The 26,426-nt window shown below is 42.0% G+C and overlaps 1 protein-coding gene across 1 annotated transcript in view; it reads left to right on the top strand.

The window, feature by feature from the left end:
* NPHS2 (NPHS2 stomatin family member, podocin) overlaps positions 1-24,924 on the top strand; it is a 269,098-nt gene extending 244,174 nt beyond the window's left edge. Inside the window, exon 10 of the mRNA XM_044086847.1 lies at positions 24,289-24,924. Coding sequence (XP_043942782.1) covers positions 24,289-24,564 — 276 coding nt within the window. The 3' untranslated portion in view covers positions 24,565-24,924. The remainder of the gene's footprint in view (positions 1-24,288) is intronic.
* The last annotated feature ends 1,502 nt before the right edge of the window (positions 24,925-26,426 follow it).

Genomic DNA, 26,426 nt, shown 5'->3' with positions numbered 1-26,426 from the left:
CTCACACACAACAGTCAGTCATTCGTCAGCACACTGATGTCAATGAACTTGTTGTTGGCAAGTGGCGACTGGCGACAAATCAATGATGGTGTGCGTGGACTGTGGAAGTTACTGAGAGAGAGTCAGTTAGTTCTCTTTATCTTCTTGACTTGGTTGGGGTCGGGGAGGAGTGCCACTGGAGTGGGGGGGGGAGTTGGGGACTCACTCGGGGGTCGGGGACCGGGTTGGGGTGTGTAGACTACTATAGTGACAGAGAACAGAATGAGACTGAGACAGACAGTCAGTGACTGCCTGGCATGGGCGGGCCGGGCACTCATATATATTTATAAATAAATTATACATTTATTTTTGTGTGTTGTGATGATTTCTTGTGATGATGATTGATGAAGGTATTGTGTGATTGTTTGTAGTAACACTAACAACAGCAAGAGACTTCACTTGAATGAAGCATTGAAGATTGAAGCCGCTACGCTAGGCGCTAGCCTAGCATGCATACATGCATATCATAGCAACCACAACGTCCACAGCAGCCTTACTTCCTGAATCCACAGTCTTCTTCTACTCTGAAACCCGATAGGCTGGCAGCCTGCTCACGTGACTGACGTCATCGTGCACACCCCCGCGCGATGACGTCAGACTAAAAAAAACGGAAAATAAAAAAATAAAAGAAAAAAGCCTGGAAAGTCGGAAATTAAGGGTGCCACTTGGGAATTGTGGCACCCCTTTATTCTAACCCCAAAACTCGGTAAAAACCAAGGAATTTGGGATGGTTGGGAGGTATGCCTGTAACTAGTCTAGTCCAGATACAGATATGCTGTATCCAGGACTGTTTGCAAGCTTCTAAGCAGTGCCAAAAAGTCTGCTTTTCAGTTTTTCCCTTAGATCTGCTAGTTCTCTCCTCTCCTGCACTTTTACTAGCTTATTAGTCTAGGACTTTACCAGACTTCTTGTAGCAATTATTGTAGCACACAAAAGTGCTACCAGCACTAAATGTTTTACAAGGAAACAGCTCTAGTACTTATTAATACCCACCCTCCAGGCATGTCTAAAGGTCAGTTCCCTGTGCTTTCTCCTATTAACCTGGTGAACTTTGGCATCCTGAGACAATGTAGCAACTCTCTCATGTACACTGACAACCCTCTCCTCTTACATCCCAACACTCAGACTTGCGAGAGATGCACTTATATATCCAAATTGGAAGCCATGCACTCTCCAGCCAAGACCGAGATAGTTGGTCAAGAGGAGAAGGTCAACACTGGCACCACACCATGTGGAATACATAGCCCTCCAGAATACACACCAGCACTGCCTTCACATAAAAACACAAACCACACACCCACCTTCACGGAGGCTCTCAATAAAAATCTACCCAAACAGCAGAGACCACCAAGGCAGAAATGCACTCGACTACCACAACACAACACTAATCATGAGACACATAACTCTCCTAAACAGTGTGTCACTCAACCAAAGTCCCTAAGGTGAAAGAGCATGCAGAACATACCAGTCACAGGTGACTCGATAGTGAGGCACACTAATATCCCAATCACTAGGTTGAATAAGGAGAAAGTAACAGTCAGTTGCCTGTCAGGTGCCATGATCTGCTACATAACGCACACACTCAGGTCCCTCAACAACAGGTACAAATATGGCTCTATCATTGTACATGTGGGTGTGAATGGCCTGAGATGTACCTCCCTTGACTACATGAAAGGAAACATGGAGGAGCTCTTGGATTATGTAGCCCAGGTGGGTAAGACCCTAGCTCTGAGCAGCCTCCTACCATCACCCATAATGATACCACAGTACAAGCAGAAAATGATTGATTTCAACAACTGGTTAAGTTTCTGGTGTCATTCTAAGAGGATCCAGTATCTGTCTGCTGGGATGACATGACTGACAGACCTCAATGCTTTGACAGAGATGGCCTGCATCTGTCACCCCTGGGCTTCCGGATACTGGCCAAGGCTCTTGCCACTCCTATAGTGCCTTTTATTAGGTGATGTTCCAAAGACCAAATTACCACCGCTACAAACAAATGTAATTGAGGGTCATGCTGCTCAACGCTAAAAGTCTAAATCTCAACATGTACTCACTCGAAGCAGTCTTTAAAATAGAGGACATCGACATTTGTGCTGTAACAGAGACCTGGTTCAAGGCAGCAGAAAGCACCCCTGCACTACCAGGCTATAACTCAATCCACACCTTTCAGCTGCAGAAGTTGGACTGAAGCTCCAAAGGCGGTGGTGTTTCCATATTCATAAAGGATGCGCACGCCTCCAGACTGGTAGCCCAACATAACGCATCAGAGATACCTCAGGTGGAGCTAACATTGGGTAAGACAGCGATTCACGTCGTAGCCTGCTATAGGTCCCCAACCATGTCCCAAGACTCACACTCCACGTTTCTAAGCACCCTGGAGAATATTAGAGTCCAGCCTAACACTCTTATACTGGGCGACTTCAACTACTCCTCCATTAACTGGGAAAACTACTCATGTACCAATACACTTGCCCAATGTTTCCTGGAATTCATTAATTCCAATGCCCTGGACCAGCTCAATCTTACCCCCACTAGAGGTAGCAACATCCTTGACCTGATCATTACTAACATAGGCGACCATTGCTCTACACTATTAGTCAACTCCTCCCTGGTTAGATCCGACCACAAACTAATCACCTTGGAAATCCACATCCCTCCCTCCAGCTCTGAAAAGGTAATCACCATGAAAAATTTCTCCAAAGCTAACTTTGGGCTCCTAAAAACAGAGGTGGCTACCCTAGTGCCATGAAATTAGCCACCTCTTTTTACAAAAAAGCATAGTAAATCAAATGAAAGCAGGCAGTAGGAATGGAAAAAGAGGGCGTTTCTTGCTGAGTGATGTCATTGCAATGTCACAAAATGGGCGGAATGTGGGTGGGAGAGGGATGGGATGGACGAGGTTACTGATGACGCGAGGAGTGTGGCTTTACTCCGTTTTTAGCCACGATGAAAGGTGGCAACCCTAGATGGCACCCATGTAAATGGAGAATAGTTGCATGACCGCTGAATCATTCCCCAATGCACTGTATGAACACGTACACAAATACATGGATCTCGCCATACCCAATAGAACCAAGACGCTCTCCAAAAAAAAGGAAGTGAATCTGCTGGTCCCCTGCCATAAACAAACTCTACAACAGAAGGAGGAAAATTATGCGGAATAAGGTGAAGTCCCAAGACTGGAAAAACTCCCTTATCAGCCTCAACAAAAAGTTGAGATCCCTCATCAAATCTTCTAAAACTAGCTGTGAAAACAGAATTGCAGCAGATAGTAAAGACAACTACAAGGCCTTCTACAGTTATGTAAAGAATCTCCACGCAGTACCCAGATTTGCTCTGAGCTATTGCACAATGGTACCTCCTATACCAAGCCAACAGATATTGCCAATATACTGGCCGACAGATTCAGTGCCAACTTTACCCCTCTCTCCCCCACCAAAGGACCAGTCACAATACCAGTAGATTACCAGGCACCCAGTATTACTGCTGTACAGATTAAAACAGCACTGTCCAAGGCCAAGAATACAGCTTATATGAGACATGACAATATCCCTTGGCTGTGTTCTACATGAATTACAGAGTGAATTAGCACCTCACCTGTGTACCCTGTTCAAGCACAGCCTTACCTCAGGCTTTGTCCCTACCGAATGGCACACTGCTACAGTCATCCCTCTCCACAAAGGAGGAGTGACTACAGACCTTGGGTACTATCGCCCCATTAGCCTGATGAGTCTGATATGCAATGCTATGGAACGCATCATCTTGGACCTAATAAACAAGGATATAGGGAATCTCCAAACTCTGGATCCCACACAGTTTGGTTTAGTGAAGGGTAGATCATGCCTGCTCAACATGGTCAACTTCTTTGAGTTAGTCACCAGAGCTGTGGATGATGGCAAGGTGGTTTATACAGCCTCCCTTGACCTGGCCAAAGCCTTTGATACAATTCCTCACTCAGGAATCATAGAAAAACTCAGTAAGCTAGGCATCAACCCCTATATCAATAAGTGGGTTGCAAATTGGTTCACAGAATCCACATTGTGAAAGTAGCTGACTCCAAGTCAGACTGCTGACCAGTCATGAGTGGAGTCCCACAGGGTTTGGTCCTGGGTCCACTGCTGTTTGGTATCTACTTCTCTGAAGTCCAGGCCAACATGAAGGGACTCTGGCTGACAAAGTTCGCAGACGATTGCAAGTTGGGAGCTATTATTAACTCCCCAAATGATGTTGATATCCTACAGAAAGGCCTCACTGAGACCACCGACTGGTGTCAGAAACATGGCCTTAAGCTCAATGCCAATAAAATGTGTCGTCATCCCCTTTGGGAAAAACCTGGTTCCCAGTAAACTACCACAACCAATGGTAGTTTACTGAACACAACAGGCCTTATAAGAGATCTGGGAACACAGGTTGACAGCAACCTCTCTTTTGACCACCACATTGCCACTGTGGTCAGAAAGTCCTTCTTTGTGGCACATCTCATTACTAAGGGTTTTGCATCCAGAAAGAAAGAGGTCATTGTCTCCCTCTACTCTTCCTTCATAGGCCAATCATTGAGTACAATGCCCCATTTGGTGTGTACCTCACTAGACACCTGCAATAACTGGAGAGGCCACAAAAGTACCTCACAAAGAGGATCCTACACCTTAAACACTTGTCCTATATGGACAGACACAAAAAACTCCAATTATTATCTGTCTCATATCGCCTACTTAGAGGTGATCTCTCCTTGACTTACAAAGCCATGTCTGACCCAGCCCAGTTAGAAATGCTACATCTAAAGAAATTCCAATCCCTCCATACCACACTCTCCAGAGACCTCAACCTCATTACCACAATTAACAGAACAACCTGGAGGGACAGGTACATAACCCAAAGACTGCCCATGCTATGGAATAGACTTCCCATACATGTCAAACAGAGCACCTCACTTGCCCTCTTGAAGAGAAATCTTGATGAGTGGATGAGAAATAGAAAATTCACCGTGGGGATTACTCCAGTGGCTCTACTCGACAGAGGCACTGGGAACTAAGGTCGGGTGGCAAGTTGCCAGGGTAATCCTATAGGCTAGGCTTGAAAAGGCTCCAGGGCTATTAGCCTAGTACACACCTATGAACCTATTATTAAAGTTATGCTACTGCTGCATCTTTATTTTTGGGATGAGCTATAAGGCAAGTGCAGGTCTCTGACACAGCTGGGAAATCCTGTCATCAATTTTTGAAATTAGATGGTCTACAAAAGGAATGGTGACAGCCTTGCAGAAGTACTCTTCAGGGTTCTCTGCTAGTACATTACTTCTGTGTGTCTGCCTTGTTGTTTTTCTTCTGGGTTTATTTGGCAGGACTCCTGTTTTTGATGCAGTTGCCGTGGTTTCCTTGCACTATATGGAATGATGCTCTTCAATATTTTCTCGCACGTCTTTCAGGGCAACTCATGAGAAGTTAACATAATTCATGGCCTTTATCATATCCAGGGCTGATCCTTGCAGTGCATGTACAGAAGTACTCAAGACTTGCAAATAATGAAGGCATTTTGCTGTGATAACAAGACATGCAATGAATTCAAAACTTGTGGTGTTCTTCACTATGCCATTTGCTTGTGCAGTGTCTTGACATTGATTAGATTGCTGAGCAACTTGTTCTAAGGCACAGACAGCTGCTTTGTGCAAAAAATAAAGACTTCAAAGGCGTCATGTCATTCAGTGGTGTGGCAGAAACTCTGTACTTTAACTTTGCCGACATCACAGTATGCAGTCTCTTCTTTTAGTATAGCTTCTCTCTTCGGGGAGTATTCAGAGAATCGTACAGTCTCAATTGCTGCTCCCATCATATTCTGAATGAGCTGATTCTCACAGGATGCTATTATGCATTTGTTCAGCTGATGGGATCCACACTAAAACCACAATGCCTTTGGGTACTGTGTTTCAGTCCTTGGTCCTGCACCTTAATGTTTCCCACTGTTATTGCCAGCCCTAACAGAATACTGGCTCCTCATCTTACATGGATCCAGAGTCAGTCTTTCAAGCTGTAGCAAGATTTCTCTGCAAATTCTCTGACCTGTAGTGTCACTGCTAATGTCAATGTATGTAACAAAATCTTCATGCATGATGAAGTTCCCATTCACAAAATGAAGACAAAAACTAGCAGCTCTTTATAGCTTATGTGACGGACTTTATCCACCATTACACTTTACCATCCACCAGCTGTACTGTTGTCTGCAATAATTTCCTTTTGAATCATGTGTCCAATGACAGAAATTATTTCATTCTGGACAGTCTTGGATCTGTAGGTAGCATTTTTTTTGAAGAATTAAAGTGCTGCTTCAGGATGTCATCACCACTATCTAGGAGGAACTCTAGCAAAGCTTGAACGTTTCCACATTTTGCTGTTTTATATTTAAGTATCTGGCATAATCCATATGTCCTCAAAGGTGATTATCTTGTGTCCCACACAAAACTATGCTTTTTGTGATAGAATTTAAAATGATAAGATTCTTCCTCCTCCTTTCTTCTAGTCCTTTATTGCACGTGACAACAATACTTTCATCTCCACGTAGCAGAACTCTCTTGAAATTGTCTGCTCTGATAGCACAGGAAGCATGAATTTCATGGCCTGCTGCACCATTCTTAGGATTGGTACCTTGAAGTTTATTAAAAAGTGTGCATCAAAAGCAAGTATTGCCTTTTTCCATTGCTTGCATACAGTTGTTGCAAGTGCACCACTTTTTTGGTTTGCAGTAGCAGTGTCAAACAGAACACAAGGCAAGCAGAATGCTGTATCAAGTGAGGCACTGTCCAGGGTAAGTATCAATCCATAATGCTGAAAGTAACATTTTTGTTTAGCAAACATGGTTGCCGGCAACATTTCAGAGCTATTGCTGGAATAGTCAGCCATCAGTAATATAAGTTTTCCTTGAGCTGTCACCTTGATGTTTACATAACTTGCAATGTCATACTAACAAATCATAGGTATATATGTATATACAAGGATGCTGTTTGATGGCTTGTCAGTTTGTGAGCTTTGCACATCAGTAGCTGTATAGAGATAATTGCTTCTTGTTGCTTACCCTCAACTATTTTTTCCGAAAAGCATCTGACAGAATCAAAATATGTAAGTTATGCACAATGTGTACACTGTTCTTTCTGTGCAACTTTATCCCTTAAAGTAGCTACAGTCCCCTTTAGCCTGCAGGCAGCAGTGTAAAGCATCCCAGAAAAGGGTTGTATCAGCAGCATTTACTGTACTGTTCAAGACCAAGCATCCGTAATCTAAGCTGTACCATCACTAAGTTAATGTACACTTTAATGTATAACATTTAAGACAACATTTCTATCTGCTGTTGTAAATGCATGCTAAGTTTATTACCCTACCATTACTATACCAGAAGAATGTAGTCCCCCTGAAATCACAGACACTCAGGTTAAAACAGCCCTCTCCAAAGCCAAAAACGCAGCATCAATGGGACCGGACGGTGTCCCAGGCTGTGCTCTACATGAGCTCAAAGATGAACTAACCCCTCACCTAAACACACTGTTTAAACTCAGCCTCTCCACAGGCTACGTGCCCACAGAGTGGCACAGAGCAATGGTTATTCCACTCCACAAAGGTGGAGCCACAACGGACCCCAGGAACTATCACCCTATAAGCCTGACTAGCTTGGTCTGCAAAGCTGTGGAGCGCATCATCATGGATCTCATTAACAGAGACATTGGAAACCTCCAAACATGGACCCTACCCAGTTCGGCTTTGTTAAGGGCAGATCATGCCTCCTAAACCTGGTGGACTTCTTTGAGACAGTTACCAAGGCTATAGACGAAGGAAAGGTGGTCCACACAGTCTACCTAGACCTTGCAAAGGCCTTCGACACCATTCCCCACTCAGGTATTATAGACAAGCTCATCAGCCTGAACATAAGCCCCTATGTCACGTGATGGGTTGCCATCTGGCTCATGGACAGAACCCACATGGTAAGAGTTGCGGGAGCTAGGTCTGACTCTAAACCGGTTACAAGTGGCGTTCCCCAGGGCTCAGTCCTAGGACCCCTCCTGTTCAGCATACACTTCTCAGATGTACAGGCAAGCACAGGAGGACTATGGCTGACCAAGTTCACAGATGACTGCAAACTAGGGGCTATAACTGACTCTCCGGCTGACACAGACATCCTCCAAAAGGGTCTTACTGAGACAGATTCCTGGTGTCAAAACCATGGCCTCAAGCTAAATGCCAAAAAGTGCATAGTCATCCCCTTTGGAAAAAACAAAGTACCCACAAACTACCACATAGGTGGTAGCCCCCTAAATACGGAAGACGTAATAAGGGATCTGGGGACCCAAGTAGATAGAAACCTCTCCTTTGATAATCACATTGCCAAAGTGGTTAGAAAATCCTTCTATGTGGCCCACCTAATCACAAAAGGGTTTGCATCCAGATCGAAAGAGGTCATTGGGCCCCTCTATGCATCACTCATCAGACCCATCATAGAGTATAATGCCCCATTTGGGATGTACCTTACAAGACACCTGCAACAACTGGAAAGACCACAGAACTACCTCACCAAGAGGATCACTGGCCTCAAGCAGATGCCTTATGCAGCTCGACTGAAGAAACTCCAGCTGTACTCAGTTGCATACCGCCTACTCAGAGGTGATATCTGTCTGACATACAAGGCCATGTCCAACCCAGAATTGATAGACATGCTTCACGTAAAGAAAACCATATCCCCTCGAGCCACATGCTCCAGGGATCTAAACCTCACCACAACAATAAATAGGATGTGCTGGAGGGATAGATTCCTGTCCCAGAGACTTCCCATGCTTTGGAACACGATTCCAATCTACATTAGGCAGAGCTCCTCGCTAACCCTCTTCAAGAGAAACCTTGATGAGTGGATGGGAAACAGAAAGTTTACCCCAAGGATCACTTCAATGGCTCTGCTGGACAGAGGCACAGGGAACTAATCTAAGGTGGTGGTGAAAGCCAACACATTCTGGCTAGACTTATAAATGCCTTCGGGCAGATAGCCTAGTACCTACCTATGAACCTATTTGATCCATGAATACTAAATATGCAGGTAACACTAGACAATTAGATGTTTGGCTTTTCCCGGGTAGGGGTCGCCACAGCAGAACTCTGGTCCGGTCATGATTGGCATGAGTGGATTTTTATGGTGCCAAGTTGCCAGCCTGATGCCCAACCTTTAAAGAAGGCATGCCCATTCACGCTCGCACCTACCTGCATGTCTTTAACGTCACTCGACCATGGGGAGGACATGCAGACTCCACAAAGAAGGTGCTCCAGCCGAGAATCGAACGGGAGAACCTCTTGCTGTGAAGCGACAACGCTAACCACTGCACTACCGCGGCTAGGTAACACTAGACAATTATCTCAGAAATATATACTGTGTAATTCACTGTCTATCATTTGTTTATATGGTTATTGTTGCCTATAGTGGTTACATCTTACAGATGTGCATAAAAATCTACATACGTTTTCAGAACTTCCCCTGATGGCTGGAAAGAATGCTTGATCTTGGTACTTCTGATCTTTGACAGACTGAAAAAAAAATGTGGTGCCCTATGTGGCAGCAGCTACTTCAGCTGTGCAAGAAGATGTGCACTCTTTGTCCTATTCCATGTGTAAATTAAGTGAAAAAACTACATCAGGGAAGATTAACAGTAAGTTAATTTATAGTAGAGAGACTATTCTGGAAATTTTACCCACAGGCTTGCTGTGTAAAAGGTTTGATGAGCTGCTGCCTGTGGGGCCTGTGAGGCCTACAGCACTTCTCGAGTTACAGGAGCTGGGAATCTTACTCAAACATTGAACAAAATGCCTGGTATATACAGAACTGACATTTTTGGATCATGGTAAGAAAAGGAAATGGAAAAGGAGTGAGAGAACTCGCAAAAGAGGATCTAGGGCTGGAATCACTGCAAGGCTAAAAGCAAATACTTACAGGCCTGCACACCCATCCATCCTGCTGACAAATGTTCAATCACTGTAAAGGAACATGGACTATATAAGGCTGGAATTATCTACTCAGAACAAGGTGAGGAAATGCTGTGTTCTTATTTTTACTGCGACTTGGCTAAACTCTAACATTAATGACAGTGCAGTCCATGTGGGGGGATTATCACTTTTTAGAGCAGATGGAATACATTCTCTCAATGGTAAGTCCAGAGGGAGAAGGTGTCAGCATATACATCAATAACAACTGGTGTACCAGTTGTGAGATAGTGTCCTCGCACTGCTTAGATTATCTAGAGCTTTTGTCACTGAAATACAGACCCTTTTATCTACCCAGGGAACTTAGCATCTGCATTACAGCTATCGGCAGTAATCACAGTGCTAATCCAAATGAGGCAATGACCACATTATACCAGGCTATAAATGAACTGCAAAACTGGAATCCAGACTGTGTTCATATAGTGGCAGGTGACTTTAATCAGGCCAACTTGAAAATGATTCTGCCCCACTATTTTCAATATGCGGACTTTGCAACAAGGGGGGAGAATACACTGGAGAAGGTATACAGCAATGTTAATCTGGCTTTTAAGGCAGTGCTTCACCCACATCTGGGAAACTCTGACCACCTCTCCATACTGTTACTACCAGCATATAAACCATTGCTAACTAGAGAGAGTCCAACAGTGAAACAAGTAAGAGTATGGCCAGAAGGTGCAGTCTCGGCACTCTAGGACTGTTTTGAGAGCACAGACTGGAGCATATTCAAGGAGGTGGCAACTGAGAACCAGTGTATCAACCTGGAGGAGTACACCTAGGTGGTGATGGGGTACATCTCGAAATGTGTGGATGATGTGGCAGTCACCAAAACCATCATCACATGAGCCAACCAGAAACCCTGGTTGATGAGAGAGGTGTACAAGCTACTGAAATCAAGAAACACAGCCTTCAGGTCTGCAGACAGGGAAGCCCTCAGAACAGCCAGAGTGAATCTGAAGAAGGGAGTGAGGAAATCAAAATGTGCCTATGGCAGAAAGATCCAGAGATACTTCTCTGACCAAAAAGACCCCAGGCGCGTATGGCAGAGCATCCAGTCCATAACTGACTACAAACGCCTATCTTCGCAATGTGAGGACAGCAAGGAATTCCTAAATATGCTGAATGTCTACTTCAGCAGATTCGAGGAAGGGAACAGAACAATAGTGATGAAAATGCCCACCGGCCATAACGAGAAGATGCTCACCCCCCCAACCCAGCTGATGTCCAGAGTACACTGCGCAGAGTTAATGTGAGAAAAGCGGCTTGGCCTGATAACATCCTAGGGCGAGTGCTCAAGGACTGCGCAGTCCAGCTAACAAATGTCCTCACAGATATCTTCAATAACTCTCTAAGTCAGCAAATTGTTCTGACATGCTTCAAGGACATGACAATCATTGCATTACCAAAGAAGTCTCCACCATCTTGCTTAAATGACTACCGTCCTGTAGCCCTCACCTCCACAGTCATGAAGTGCTTTGAAAGGCTGGTCAAGGACGCCATAACATCTAGGCTGCCTGCTGATCATGACCCCTTGCAGTTTTCTTACTGAACAAACCGCTCTATGACAGATGCCATCTCTCTAGCACTCCATCTGTCCCTGGAACACCTTGAGAATAAAAACACCTATGCAAGGATACTGTTCATCGACTTCAGATCTGCTTTTAACATGGTCATCCCTCTTCATCTGGTAATGAAGCTACTCCAACTAAGCATCAACACTCCACTTTGTGACTGGATTCTTGACTTTCTCACAGACAGACCTCAGAAAGGGTGCGCAGGAAATAACTTCTCAGATAGTATCACTCAACACTGGAGTCCCACAAGGATGTGTACTAAGTCCCTTGCTGTTGACTCTGTTAGCACACTATTGTACAGCCAGGTACAATACAAACCACATAATCAAGTTTGATGATGACACAAAGGTGGTGGGCCTCATTAGTAATGATGATGAAACAGCGTATAGAGATGAGGTGGAACAACTGATTACCTGGTGTGGAAATAACTTAGCACTAAACATGAAGAAGACAAAAAAGATAATTGTGGACTACAGGAAAAATCGCAAATAACATTCTCCCCTTACCATCAATGGGGAAACAGTGGAAAGAGTGAGAAGCCCAACGTTTCTGGGAGTGCACATTGATGAGGACTTGTCTTACACCAATGTAAATGCCATAGTCAAGAAAGTGCACCAGAGATTGCACTTTTTGAGAAGGCTGAGGAGAGCGAACTGCTGTGGTTGAATTATGCAGGGGAGTTGTAGTCACTGTCTGGAAAAAATAAGCATAAATATCATGTTTAATGATGTAAGTTTACAATTGCTATTTTGTTTTGAGGTCTCTTATGTAAAAATGTTCACCTCTTTCCAGAAGGACTATGGTGGGGACAAAGTCTGCCTCAGCAGTTCTTGCAGGTATTATTCTTAGTGGAGCAGGATATTATGCTAATTATACCAACCTTCTGCAAAATAACATCCATCAAAAGGTCAACAAGGCAAATTGTTTATTATTATAAAAACAAAAAAAACACTCCACTCTCATAGCCGCGTATCTTTATATGCATTAATTCTGTGAACAAACAGCCTTGGTGGTGAAGAGAAACTTCCTTAGCCTACACTGTTATGCAATTTCATCTTTTTATATAGCCTTTTGTTAATGAAATGTGGGAATCAATGAAAATAATTTGATGAGCAGCAGGGAATGCAGTGGAACGTAGATCTGCACTGCATTTCTTTTGAAGTCTTCTAAAGTTATCTCAAGCAGTATTAGTTCAAGTCTAAATCTGAATCAGCCATACTTTGCAGGAAAATGATGAACTAATAAATGGTACGACTGCCTTGGGGCAGGGTATGCAGTCTTCCTCTTGCTCCTTGAAGAGACTTCAGTAATGGAAGTATGGTATCCAGGCTGAGAAAAATTTCCAAGCATCTTCAGTTCTCTCAGAAGTGCATGTTTGTCATGCACAGATGGAAAGCTTATGATATAATCGTCTTTGAGACACAAGCCTTAATGGAATTCTAGGTTCATTTCCTAAATCTGAAAACATAGAGGAGTTTTGTCTCAGTAGATGTCTAGAAAGTAGTACGTAAGACAGTGGATGTTCTTGTTTCATACTTCAAGTGCACCATAATGGAGACTAACCAGTAATGAGGTTTGAGAGAATTCCAGCTGATTGCAAGTGGTTGACTGTTTTGGTGAATACCAGTCTAGGATTGTCTACCTTCCAGAAACTATAGCATTTCTTGTCACAATTTAGTGGAGGTCTGTGATCAACTGATGCACTTTAATAGGAGGATTAAGTTGTCCTTTCCAATATAAGTCATATCACCAAATAGCAGCATTTCAGATTTTGCGTAGTTTAGACGACCCAAAGGATACTTTGTGAAAATTGTCACATGAAAATCCCAGTATAATATAGGTGCAGACTATGGCAAGCTTTTTTGTTAATCCCTAAGGTAACTTCCGGAAATAAACATTTGCTGTGTGTTGTGTGAGAGAGTTTGTTCATTGAGAATCTCAGCCTAAATTGTATCTAAGATATAAATACAAGACCCACCCACAATTCTTAAAGATTCTGTCTTTCCTGAAGGCAAGATATCTAGGAATGCCCATGTTGTGACTTGAGATATTAGGATTAATCCACAATTCATTGTGCAGCAAACATTGGAACTAAAGTTGTGAGCAATGCTTCACGTTTGCCATTTCTAATACTCCTTATATTCAGAAAGAAAAGTTTTATTCCTCTGATGTGAACCCAGGGTTTACAAGTAGGAGACTTGATGCAGCAGTTCAGAGTAACATCATGAGGTGGTCTGGGGTTCTCCAAGCCCAGGAAGGTGTTTTAGTTTGCATACTGTTTGAAGAGCAGTCAAGGTGTGTGTGTGTGTGTGTGTGTGTGTGTGTGTGTGTGTGTGTGTGTGTGTGTGTGTGTGTGTGTGTGTGTGTGTGTGTGTGTGTGTGTGTGTGTGTGTGTTTGGGGAAGACAGTGGAGAATACGCATGCTTATGCCAGTGTACAACAACAAAAGGGACATCCACAACTGTGGGCAGTACAGAGGTATCAAACTCATCACATTTCGTGAAAGTTCTGGAAAGGGTGATTGATAAATGAATATGGAGAGTAGTAGAAAGTAAGATGGGAGATGAGCAGTTTGGATTCAGATCAGGATGCATCACAGCTGACCTGATGTTTGCAGTGAGACAGATAGTTGAGAAGAAGCTACACATGAGGAAAGAGTCCAACTGGGCATTCCTAGTCTTGGAAAAAGCATATGACAAGGTCCTAAGAAAGCTAATTTGGGCAGTACTGTGGTGGTTCAAAGTCCTAGGAACATTGGGAGAATTAGTGCAGACTACGTACAAGGTCCCAGTCACTCAAGTATGAACAGTGTTTGGTCTCAGAGAGGGGTTCCCAGTGGGTGTAGGTGTACATCAGAGGTCAGCTCTGAGCCCACTGCTGTTCATACTGGTGATGGACTAGCTTAGCTAACAGGTCGGAGGGGACACATCAACAAAGTTGCTGTATACAGAAGATGTGACATTACAGGCAGACTCTGAGCAAGAACATTAGTAAAGGATAGGGGAATGGAATGCAAAACTGGAGGCACATGGAATTAAACTATGTACAGATTAGACAGTTGTAATGGCACCAAATTGGGGAAATCAGAAGAAGCTGAGATTTGAGATAGAAGGGAAGACAGTGGAACACGTTAACAGCTTCAAGTATCTGCGAGTGGTGGTTGAGGAGAAGGGAAGTCTGAATGAAGAGGTCAATGCTATAATCAAAGGCTGCAGCCAACTGGCATAGAGTGTCAGGTATAGTATATGACAGAAGAATGCCAAAGAAACTGAAAAGTAAGGTGTACAAAACAGTGGTGCGACCAGTACCAGAAACCTGGGCTGTAAAGGTAGAGCAGATGAGGAAGCTAGAGGTGATGGAGATAAAGTGCCTGAGATGGGTGGTAGGATGCACACTGTGGGACAGACAAAGAAATGAGGACATAGCAGTAGCCTAAGTAGCTCCAATTGCAGAAAAGATCAAAGAGAACAGATAACAGTGGTTTTGGCACATGTGCAGAAAAGCAGAAGACAATCTGGTGAAGAAGATTTGGGACAGACAGGAAGAAGGTAAGAGGAAACAAGGCCATCTAGCAAAGAAGTGGATGTATTGTGTGACAGAAGATCTGCAACAGTCAGGCATGAGTATCAAAGAAGGCAAGAGTGTAGCACTGACTTGACAGAGATGGCGACAGTTAACAATATACCCTAATCCCATATAGGCAAATGGGAAAAAAAGGGATTGATGATGATCATGGTGATGATGAATGGCTCCAGGAGTGATTTAAATACATATGATAATAATGCCAGAGTGGAACAACATACCACTCTTTCAAAAGCATGCCAGTTGTACTACAATGATTGGGAATGTTAAGGTTGATGAAATTATATTATTGACTAGAATTTGGGGAAGGATTTGTCACTCGTGTTTTTTTTTCACTTGTTATTATTACTACTAGCACACATATCATGGTAGCATTGAGGGACACTAGCCCTATTTTAAAGTCTAATCATGAGTATTGCCTATGAATAAAACATGAAACAACACTTCAAGGCTTTAGGAACTCGAAAAAAACAAGTGGAAAATAAACATAATTAGAGTAGTTTAGTGGTGCTGTGGTAGCGTTGTCGCCTCCCAGCAAGATGTTGTCGCGTTCGACTCTCAGCTAGAGCGTCTTCTTTGTGGAGGCATGCGTGAATGGGCGTGCCTTCGTTGAAGGTTGTGCATCAGGGCTGGTAACTCGGCACGTAAAAATGTACTACCAAACATTAGCGGACCAGAGTTCCGCTGTGGCGGCCCCTAACCGGGATAAGCCAAAAGACGCAACAAGAGTAGTTTCTTTTAATATCTAGCGAAAAAAGTCCAAAAGCATCCAAGACGAAAGTAGGAACTAACAGCAGCAAAAGTAAATCTGTTTATTCGATAAACCAGATGACAAATAGAAAAAAATCCACATTAACGCTCTTAACAGACAAATTGCGTTTTCGTCTTTATCAAATGTGACTTCATCAGATAATAATCTAATTAATTAACTGAGTCATTAAATAGTAAAAGATTTTCAAAAAATACCCTATCAATTAATTAGATTATTATCTGATGAAGTCACATTTGATAAAGACGAAAACGCAATTTGTCTGTTAAGAGCGTTAATGTGGATTTTTTTCTATTTGTCATCTGGTTTATCGAATAAACAGATTTACTTTTGCTGCTGGTAGTTCCTACTTTCGTCTTGGATGCTTTTGGACTTTTTTCGCTGGTTTGTTTTAGATTGTTTTTGACTTTACTAGTTCTTTTAATATCCGCTTTCAAAACCTTCATCACAACACATGCATACTTTGAAACATACTCAATTTATACATCTAAAGATAATATAACAACCAATGAAAAACTCTGCTTTTAATAAGAACAATAAAACAATTAAAACTCCACCTAAAATTATTAAGTAATTGTAGGACGCCTCAATTTCCTGTCTTTCAAAAAACACTTAATATTTTTATATGTTCATTTAAACCCGGAGAAGCATCAGCCTTTAATTTTATTTGCCAAAAAACCCTTTTTTTCCACTTGATTTTTAAAATCACCTCCCCTCTTATCAGACAAGACCTGTTCCACTACTGCAAAGTAAACTTTCTTATATTTTGAACACACAATAGTATGCTTATGCTTATACAAAGCATTATTATTGTCCTTGGTTTCATAGTATACAAATGTACTTTTATCCTATCATGAAGACACCTAGTGGTCATACCTACATAAAAACTGTCACATCCGGAACAAATCCCATTGTACACTACACCCTCAGATCTGCAATGGAACCTACCATTGGGTTGAACTGTGCAGGCTAGATGAGACACAAATAAAGAAGGACCATCATAAATAAATCTACAAACAGAGCAATTATTAACATTTGTAAGTTCCTTTCCTCTTATCTATAACAGAGTGTGTTATCCTAGTCTTGTCTTTCTCCAACAGATATTTAAGACAAACATCATTTTTATACACAGACACTTCCTGAAAACCTCAACTAAGTCTTTGTTCCCCTTAATAATTAGTTTTATAGAATACACTTTATTTTTACTGTCTGTACTGACATCTTGCATCAGGGTTTGATTTTTGAAACCGCTATCTATAATAAAGGCTAGTTCAACTGCTGGTAGTGAAACTCTTGGCAGAGTTAACACTGTGCCTAGAATTGATGTAAAACTCACAAATGGCATACTGTTAAATTTAATGTGTAGAAAATAACTGTTAAGTTTCCCGCTTTTTTCTGAATTTTAATTTTTTTAGATGGAAACTGTAAACACAGATGTGATTTTTATGTGAACTACCTAATACCTGTGATGGTTACAGAAATTTCTTTGTGGCAGTTTGTAAGTTTGAGCTGATGGCGCTTAAAGAACACACACATAGGTGTGATTTATCTGACATAGACCAGGAAAACCCCATTCTGTGCTCAGGGAGGAAGGTGGATCTGCTTCCTGGCAATATCTCTTATAGAAGTGAAAGACAACCAGTGCAGACAGACAATTGTACATCTGCCTTCAGCTCTGCAAGTGAGACATCCAAGGGAATGGAGTAAGGCTAACTAAAAAACCCTCAAACCACACACCATCTAGCCTTACCCTGTCTGATGGGGAGTGAAAGGGACAGTTGATGGGAATGGAGCAGATGGCTGAAAAGCAGTGGAGGCAAAGAGTTTACAAAAAAAGGAATATTTTTAAGCTCTAGAGAGAATTTTTAACAATTTAGTTAACACAGTACTAGATACACTGACCTCAGTGTCTATATAGTGACACCAGTATCCCTTATTACATTATGCAGTAGCCATGTTGTCTGAATGCTGTCTGTCCAGCATTTTAGTCTAATACTTAGTATTTATTTCATATGTGTATACTAAGCTGATGCAGCAGAATGCAAATAAAAATTAAATGTACTGCATAAAGAGCTTATTGATGGATTTGTTGACTATGTCACATTAAAGACTGCATGATTGCACAGTTCAATGTAGATATTACGTGAGCATTAACTTGCAGACATAACTGAGATCAGGACATGTGCTTAATATATACACAAGTACTTCATTTATGATAGAATACTGGACTTGAGACATGCAGAGAAGAATCTGTAGACATGAGCATTTTATTTAAAATGTGAGTCAAGTGTGGCTGGACACGTGGTGGAGGGCAACCCTAAACAATAGCTTTTGTGCTTTAAAGTAGGGACCTGGGTATGCTGGGAGCTATTGTTCATGCAATCACTTTACAATAAAAGTTTGGATTGGAATATGGGGGGACAACACCAGACACAAGCACTTTATTTAAAGTAAAGGGTAGGAACTGGAAATAGGATGGGACAGTAAGAACACTTGTACTTTCAACAGAGATTAGGATATAGGAGGAGGTAACTATAGACATGAATATGGTGGTATAACTACTTCTCACAATGTGGTTCTCTAAATTCAACAGGCCTGACCATCAAAACTTGCTCCTTCTCTTCTTAGAGGTAGTAATTTTTCTGTCAAGATTGCTGAAGCACCAGATATAAAAATAATTAGATTGAGATTGGTGGGGGGATCTACTACCCTCAGAAAACATATTTTTATATTTTTGGGGGTTTAAAAGCCTGACTGGTAATCTGGTAAGCTAAGTACAGTCTATTTTGATTATTCAGGCATCAGACAGCTGCCATAAGTCTTATAAGCACACTGGAGACCAGGATATTCAGGCAAACCCTAGAGAGAGAGAGAACAGGATCTGAGAGATAGGGGGAAGGGAGTACCCAAGATACAAGAATTTATTTTGATTTTACTTGGGAAGACATTCATGGGCATACCGTATAAGTGATATTTTGTTTTAATTGATAACTTGCTCTTTTATGACAACTAATAAGGAATAGTAAATAGTGTGCATGAATTACCTGTGTGACGGTACATAATAGCTGCCTCACAAAGTTTTCAGTCAGTGTAACTGGCTGGACTGTATAACTGAGCCTTTCTTTATATCATCAGGGGTTTATCATTATTTATTCATAGTCTCTGCAGAATATGTTATGAGTAAGGTCAATGTGAGACCTGAATCTTGTGAAGCAAGCTGTGCTATGCCATTTTTATACCCCTTTCTGACAGCTTTACAACATTTTAAAGGCTTGATAGCATGATGATAAAATTACAGCGATACTGCACTATAATTAAATATTGCTATTTAAACTCATTTTAAGTACATCTTGTAGCTTATTACAATATTGTAATAGTTTCAAAATGGTTTAGGTAAAAATTGTCTTTAAGCAGCAGTAGTGTCTTTGGGTCAAAATCTGTCTTGTATTGCAACTAGTAATGGAATATGTCTTTATTATAACTGAATTATAAGTAATTGTGTCTGTCTAATTGAAGTGCCTTGTACAAAACTTATAATTCTGGAACCACCACCCCTAAAAAATTGAGACATTAATGCCCTGTGTCAAAAGAATAATAACAATAAATCAAAGTGGGATGGCAAAAGGAAAGTACAATTGTGTACACTTAACATAAATGTAGATGTTCGAGTGTATCAGTGTTGCAGTCCTGACTTGTGGGATTTCCTGCCGTGAAAGCCCTTGGTTGGCTCGACTACCAGAGAAAAAATCTCCCTCCTCCATGGGCTGACAGATGACCTGAATGACGTCAATACGCCCGTGTATATAGGGAGCCAGCCAACATCATAATATTAGCTTTTTCTTGCCCCCATGAAGGAAGGTGCCCCCAAGATGTTTCCTAAAGTAAAAGACCTAAGGCAGAGGGCGTAAGCAAGGCAAGGCTTAAAAAGGTGTTTCTTTCTGGTTTAAGAAGTTTGTACCAGACTACCCAGTAGGCTAAGGGGGAGAGAGGGAGGGGAAAGAAGACCGTAACAGTGAAGACCGTAACAGTGAATACACTTGAACATCTATATTTATGGTAAGTGTAAACAACTGTACTATGTTCTTCATGTTTCACTGTTGTAGCCCTGACTTGTGGGATGATTCTCAAAGCTGAAAGGAGGGTGGAAGGAAGATTAGGAAGAGGAGAGGATTCCCTACAGAATGGCAGTGACCAATCCTGCTCTGGTCCTGGAAAAAGCTGATAGGTGGTAGTTTTTAGTGAAGGTATGTACAGATGACCAGGTAGCAGCTTCCAGAATGTCCTTGGTAGGAACTGCTTTTAGAAAGCAGTAGAGGTAGCAGTAGCCCTAGTAGAGTAAGTCCTGACAGCCTCAGGTGGCTTCTTAACATGATGGCTGTAAAAAAATGAGATACAGTGAGAGATCCATTTGGAAATTGATTTCTCTACAGAACTAGTGGCAAATGCCACAACGAGTTGGTCTGATTTTCTCAAAGTTTTCATTCTGTCAACATAGTAACAGAGCTGCCTATGATGAACATCCAAGGAAAGAAGGATTTTTACCCCCTGGTTCTAAGGATTGGGTAAGAAGGTGGGCAGGTATATGGCTTGATTCAAGGATGTGTCTGTAACCACCCTGGGCATGAAGGAAGGTTTAGTTGTGAGGGAAACCCTGTCTGTATGGAAGATGAAGAAGGGTTCCACTACCATGAGAGCTTGCAACTCAGAGACTCTTCTAGCAGAGGTGAAAGCCAGAAAAAGGCCATTTTTTAAGTTAGAATCTTTAAGTCAGCAGAAGCCGCTGGTTCAAAATGAGGCAGAGTCAGTTTTTCTAGAGCAAAATTGAAATCCCATGGAGGGGTAGGTTGTCTCCTGGGAGGCTTGATGTGAATCACTCCCATAAGAAATTGTCTGAAAATGAAGTGTGAAAAGACAGGAGGAAGCACAGGGGTACGGGCTAAAATGGCAGAGGCATGGATTTTGATGGAAGAATAGGATAAGCCCTTGTCAACCAGACTAGCCAGATAATCTAGGATGATAAAAATCTTGGCTGAAAGAGGATTGCGGCCCTGTTGTTGATACCAGATGGAAAACATTTCTACTCAGCTGAGTAAGATTTCCTAGTACTGGGCCTTCTGGCCTCTTTAAGGATGTCTTGAACCTGGTTGCTTAGGGCAGGATTGGTCCAGGATGCTGTGGAATTATCCAGGCTGAGAGTTTGACTGTCTGCAGACTGAGTTGCACAATCCTTCCCTTCTCCTGAGTCAGAAGGTCCACTCTCTGAGAAATTGACATGGATACTCGTTGGCTAGGTTGAGTAGTAGAGGATACCAGTGCTGCCAGAGCCAGTGGGGGATAGAGCAGTCTCCCAAACCTGCATTACTAGGCAACAGAGAGGGTAGGAATGAGTTCCCCTTGCTTGTTTATGTGCCACATTAGCACCCCTGGTTTCCATTTTTCTCTGAATGCTACCAGGCCTTTTTGAACTGCCATAAGCTCTTTCCAGTTTATGTGTTTGCCTCTGAACTGAATTTCCCACGTCCCTTGGGATTAGAAGTGTTTGAAATGAGCACTGCAGGCTGTCTCTGAGGCATCTGTGGTGAGTGTTTGCTCCTTAGAAGTGATCCTGAAAGGAAGGCCCTGGTCTGAGCACAAGGCTGTGACCAACATGCAAATTACTCCTTGAGACAAGGGAGTGGCTGAATCTCAGTCAAAAGGGATTGTGCGTGCTGGCACCATACATTTTTGAGGTACCACTGGAGCTTCCTCATGTGCAGCCTGGCCAGAGGGACCATGAGGATGCAAGATGCCATGTAGTCCAGTGCTCTGAGGAATTTTCTGGCTGAGAGACATTGGCTCTACATGATCTTTTGGAAGTAGTGAGTCAGGAAGTAGACCTTGTCTGGAGGTAAGAAAAGGCCTTTTGAAGGGATGAGTCCAGAAGAGCCCCCAGGAAGACAACCTGGTGGATGATTCTGTGTTGTGAAGATTTACATTAAAGTCCATGGATAGCAAGAGGTTCTGAATTAACACCAGATCTGTGTGGAGTTTTGACAGGCTTGTGGCTTGTATTAGACAATTGTCCAGGTAAGGGTGAATTTGTACCCCTCTGGTCCTGCAAAAGGCACTTAGAGGGGCTAAGAACTTTATGAAGATCATGAGAGCAGTAGACAAGCCAAAGGGCAGTGCAGAAAATTAATAGTGACTGGTAGCTGCTGTATAGCGCAGAAAGTTTGTGTGTGATTCCTCCATAGGAATGTGCACGTAGACATCTTTTAGATCCAGGGTGATCTTGAAGGCATGAGAAGATATCATTGGAAAAAGCTTTTGAAGAGTTAACATTTTGAATTTTGGAACCATCAGGGAAAGACTGAGGGTAGACATGTCTAAAATGGGACTCCAAGAGCCTTCCTTTCTGCGAACCAGTAACAGCTTGGAGTAGGAAGCCTTTCCCTTTTGGTGTTCTGGAACTGGTTCCACTGAGCCCTGGGAGCACAAAATCTAAATTTGAGAAAGGGCTTCTGTCCTTTGGTTTGGTGGAATATCTGGATAGCCTGAGTACTTTAATGGCTCTTTGAAAGTGAGCTTGTAGCCATTTGAAATAATGTTTAGACCCCACCTGTCTCAAGTGATGAGACCAGTTTTCCTTTAACAGGGATAGTCTTCCTCCTATTCTTGTGGGGGAAGGGGAGGAGTTGCAGAGAGACTGGGATGGATGAATCATTATTGTTCTCTGCCAGGGGCCTGTGACCTAGAATTCCCTTGCCTGGAAGTGTCTGAGGTCCACTAACTGGGCCTTTGTAGTTGCTGTGGCTTTTGTGTCCTTTCCCTCTGGGGTTTCCTCGGCCTGCAGCTGTGATGCTGTGGAGGCTTTCAGCTGAGCTGCAGCCATTGGTTCTGTTATTAGAAGACATGTATGGCTGAGGGAGCAATCTCCCCCTGAGTATGTCAAGTCAAACCTGTTGGATGCCACTTGGACAAGGATTTCCTCTTTGGGCCCAAAGCTGGGGCTCTCCTTGGAAGACAAAGCTAAATCCATGCAAAATGTTAAAGACTTCCTCCAAATTCAGCCCCCTAGATTTAGTAGGAATGATCCCACTAAACACTGGTCCTTTCCCTCACAATCCAAAAATAGGCAGAGGGAGCTGTGAAATCACCTTGACTTCTTCAGTGATCACGAGCCTTGGAGGGCTAGCTGATGGAGAATGATTGTTGTCCAAGGCCCTAAGCTTGGGTTGCTTTTCTTTATCCCTCTTGCCCTTATGGGGCTGAACCTCAGAATGACTGGCAGATGCCATCAGACCTGAGAACTAGATGTGAGACTAAGGTGCCTAACCAAGATCTCGGCCCTATGCCTAATAGTCCTAGAGTTGAAACGGGCACAGAAACAGCAGTTAGGTATGTCATGATCTGGGCCTAAACAGGTGACACAAAAGGAATGGAAGTCTTGGTGTGGAATCCACTTACTACAACGAAGACAATTATTAACCTTATCTGACATGAGTCAGACTAAGAAAAAAAAGAGTTCCCCAAAGGGGTACTTAGCTTTCAGATGACTTCTCTCTGGTGCAGCCCAACCAATGCATTGAAACACTACTTTGAACTTTGATGACAAGAAAAGACTGATATAACATCTGCTGGCTCCCTATGTACCCTAATCAACTGACACTGGCCAGGGCATCTGCCAGCCCATGGAGGAGGGAGATTTTTTTCTCTGGTAGACGGGCCAGCCAAGAGCTTCCAAGGCAGAAATTCCCACAATTCAGGACTGCAACAGTGAAATATGAAGAACATCATAATAATATGAAAAGGAGTAATACTAGTCATATATAAGAAAAAATATATAAGCTGTTCCTTGAGGTTGATGATTTTTACTTTGCAGTAGTGTTTGTGGGATAACTTTCACTTTGTGTTTATCATAGCCATTTGACTGTACCTTTTACAAAATATGATAATAGGAACTCTTCAAAGGGTGTAATGAATATATGTAAAAGATATTTTCTGGGTTGATCACAAAAAGAGAATTTCAAGCATATGAAATGTGTGGTACATTTGGAAAGCTTATTAAATGTATACTGTATGACCTGTGATGATGCAGCATAGGTTGTCATGTATGTCTTACCTCAAAATATTTTAGTTAGTGAAATGACGTAACAACTTAACACTTTCAGGTGTTCAGGCTGCTTAACAAACTGGGCATTCTGAAAAAATCACACTAACTGTATCACACTCTAGTCCTTAACAAATGAGGAAAAAGACAAGATGATGTGTGAGTTGTAAAAGGAAATGGAGTAGAATGTTGAATATAACAATCCTTTATAAAATATTCTTTTTCTTCTAGGTTATTGCTGCAGAGGGAGAGAAAGCTGCCTCAGAAGCTCTTAGGATGGCAGCAGAGATCTTGTCAAGCACTCCTCAAGCTGCCCATTTGCGCTACCTTCACACTCTGCATGCTCTCTCAATGGAAAAGTCATCTACTGTCATTTTGCCTCTGCCATTTGACCTCTTAAAACTCGTTTCTCCTGCTACAGATAAATCCTTAGAAAAAAATCATGTGCAAAGTGGAGAAACAGCAGAATCTCAGAACCAGCCAAAAAAGGATTCACCTATGTTGTAGGAGCTGTTAGAGTCCATGAGCAAAGCTGTTGTGATTATTAGTAATGTTTAGATAACAGGCTTTTCTTAGTGGGTGAGTTGGTCACTGACTCTAGAAATGCTGGATTTTCCCAGTTTAATGTTTCATTTTTCTTGTGTGTTGCTAAAAACTAAATATGACTAAAATGTTATTAGTTGCTTTAAACATCAATCTGATTAGACTTTCCATCCATTTAGCAATGAAGGACAATTTGTTATCCCACTTGAGTTTGTTGTCATAACATTAAATTGATTTATATGTGAAGGCCGCATTGTTCTACTTTTTGTGGAATCCAAAAACTTTCCACTGTTTAACTCCCTGAACACTATTCTCAATAGGAAGTCAGTGGTAGTGCAGAGTTTCATTGAGATGAAGGTTTGACCACCTTGTTTCACTCAGTTGGAGTTTTAGGAAAACATAAAGAAGGCTAAGGCTGCATGTGCTAGTTAAGCAGGTATTCATGTGCAAAATCCTATAAATAAACATAAAACTGGAAGTATTACTGCATATGAATGGTACAGCATAAGCACGCTTTAGTTCATAAAATAGTCATTGGCATGCAGTTTTTTGAAGTCCATGGATGTTCTTGGCTGAAATGAAGTGTGCATGAATTGACAAAGGCAGAAATGTAAGACAAAGAAGGAAGATGTGTAATCACCATGAATAAAGAGTTTTTAAAACTGTGTACATGTTCTTGACTGTTACAAAATGCTTGGCTTTGGCAAGAGATTTTTTCTTCTAACTATACTACAGCTTTTTAAGTTTTATTATAGGACAATGACACCCCAAATACAATTTTTCATCATCAATGAGCATATTTTCCTCCTTCCAAATGAGACGAGTCCATCATTGCCGAATATAAACAAGATATGGCTTAGTGCCGTCTCACCTTGTTTAAGCTTTTGTTGCTATTCAGCTTCCTCAGTACACACCATGATTGGTCTCCATGTATACTTACAGGCTCTCACTTCATACGCATCATTAAATATATGATATCTGGTAGTAGAAAGGAATTTGTAGCTCTACCATCATTCTCTGTCACTGATGCTGTAAACATATTGGGTCTCTGAAGCTGCAGGCCTAATGCAACGAGGCAAGACATACCTACCATCACAGCTGTGTGAACAGTAGGAAGTGGAATGGCATACTCTGTATGAGAAGCGAAGTTGAAAAAGTACCTACAAGTTGACCTGAATGTAAGAAAGTCTTAATCCTTAAAAAGATAAATTAACTTTATTACCTTCTGCAGTTGAAGGAAGGAGTTTATTAAAATGTCTGAAGAAGATGCTGAAAGAAGGGGTTTGTTACATCATGCAGAAAAAGAAGTCTAAGAATACAGAACTTTAAGAATCACTGGAAAACTGTTGTGTTTATATGACCATAGATTCTTTAAAAAGGCATAATTCTGAGTACTAGCATTCTAAGTGAGTAAAAGGAAGGGCCTGAAGGAGAGAACAGGCCATTATAACTTCCTTGTGAGGAAGCACAGCACATTGAAAGACAATGCTAAGCCAAAACTACAAAACTAGTGATTTAACCTATGACTGATATAGAAGATTATGATTAGGTCTTAGATCACAGCCAACTTATTATGTGTTTGAGACATGTCAAGAATTTCACCTCAGGAGTAGAGTAGACTAAAGTGCAAGAAGCAAGTCCTGATAGCCATGTCAACAACACGTAATATGTTGGTTATGCTCAGAGAGATCCAGTCATGATTCATTATAGGGGATGGAGCAAAAGGTTTCTGAAAACAAATGAGGTAGAAAGTTTTATCTGGTGCTTAAAAAGGCCATGGTAAAGGTAATATAATGCATATGTAGTGAAAACTATATTAGCTAAGT

Source organism: Protopterus annectens, chromosome 10.part0 (assembly GCF_019279795.1).
Source record: "Protopterus annectens isolate FY-2018-M chromosome 10.part0, PAN1.0, whole genome shotgun sequence".
NCBI classification, from domain to species: domain Eukaryota; kingdom Metazoa; phylum Chordata; order Ceratodontiformes; family Protopteridae; genus Protopterus; species Protopterus annectens.
Note: the sequence above shows the minus strand (reverse complement) of the source record. Positions and strands in the feature narration are given on the sequence as shown.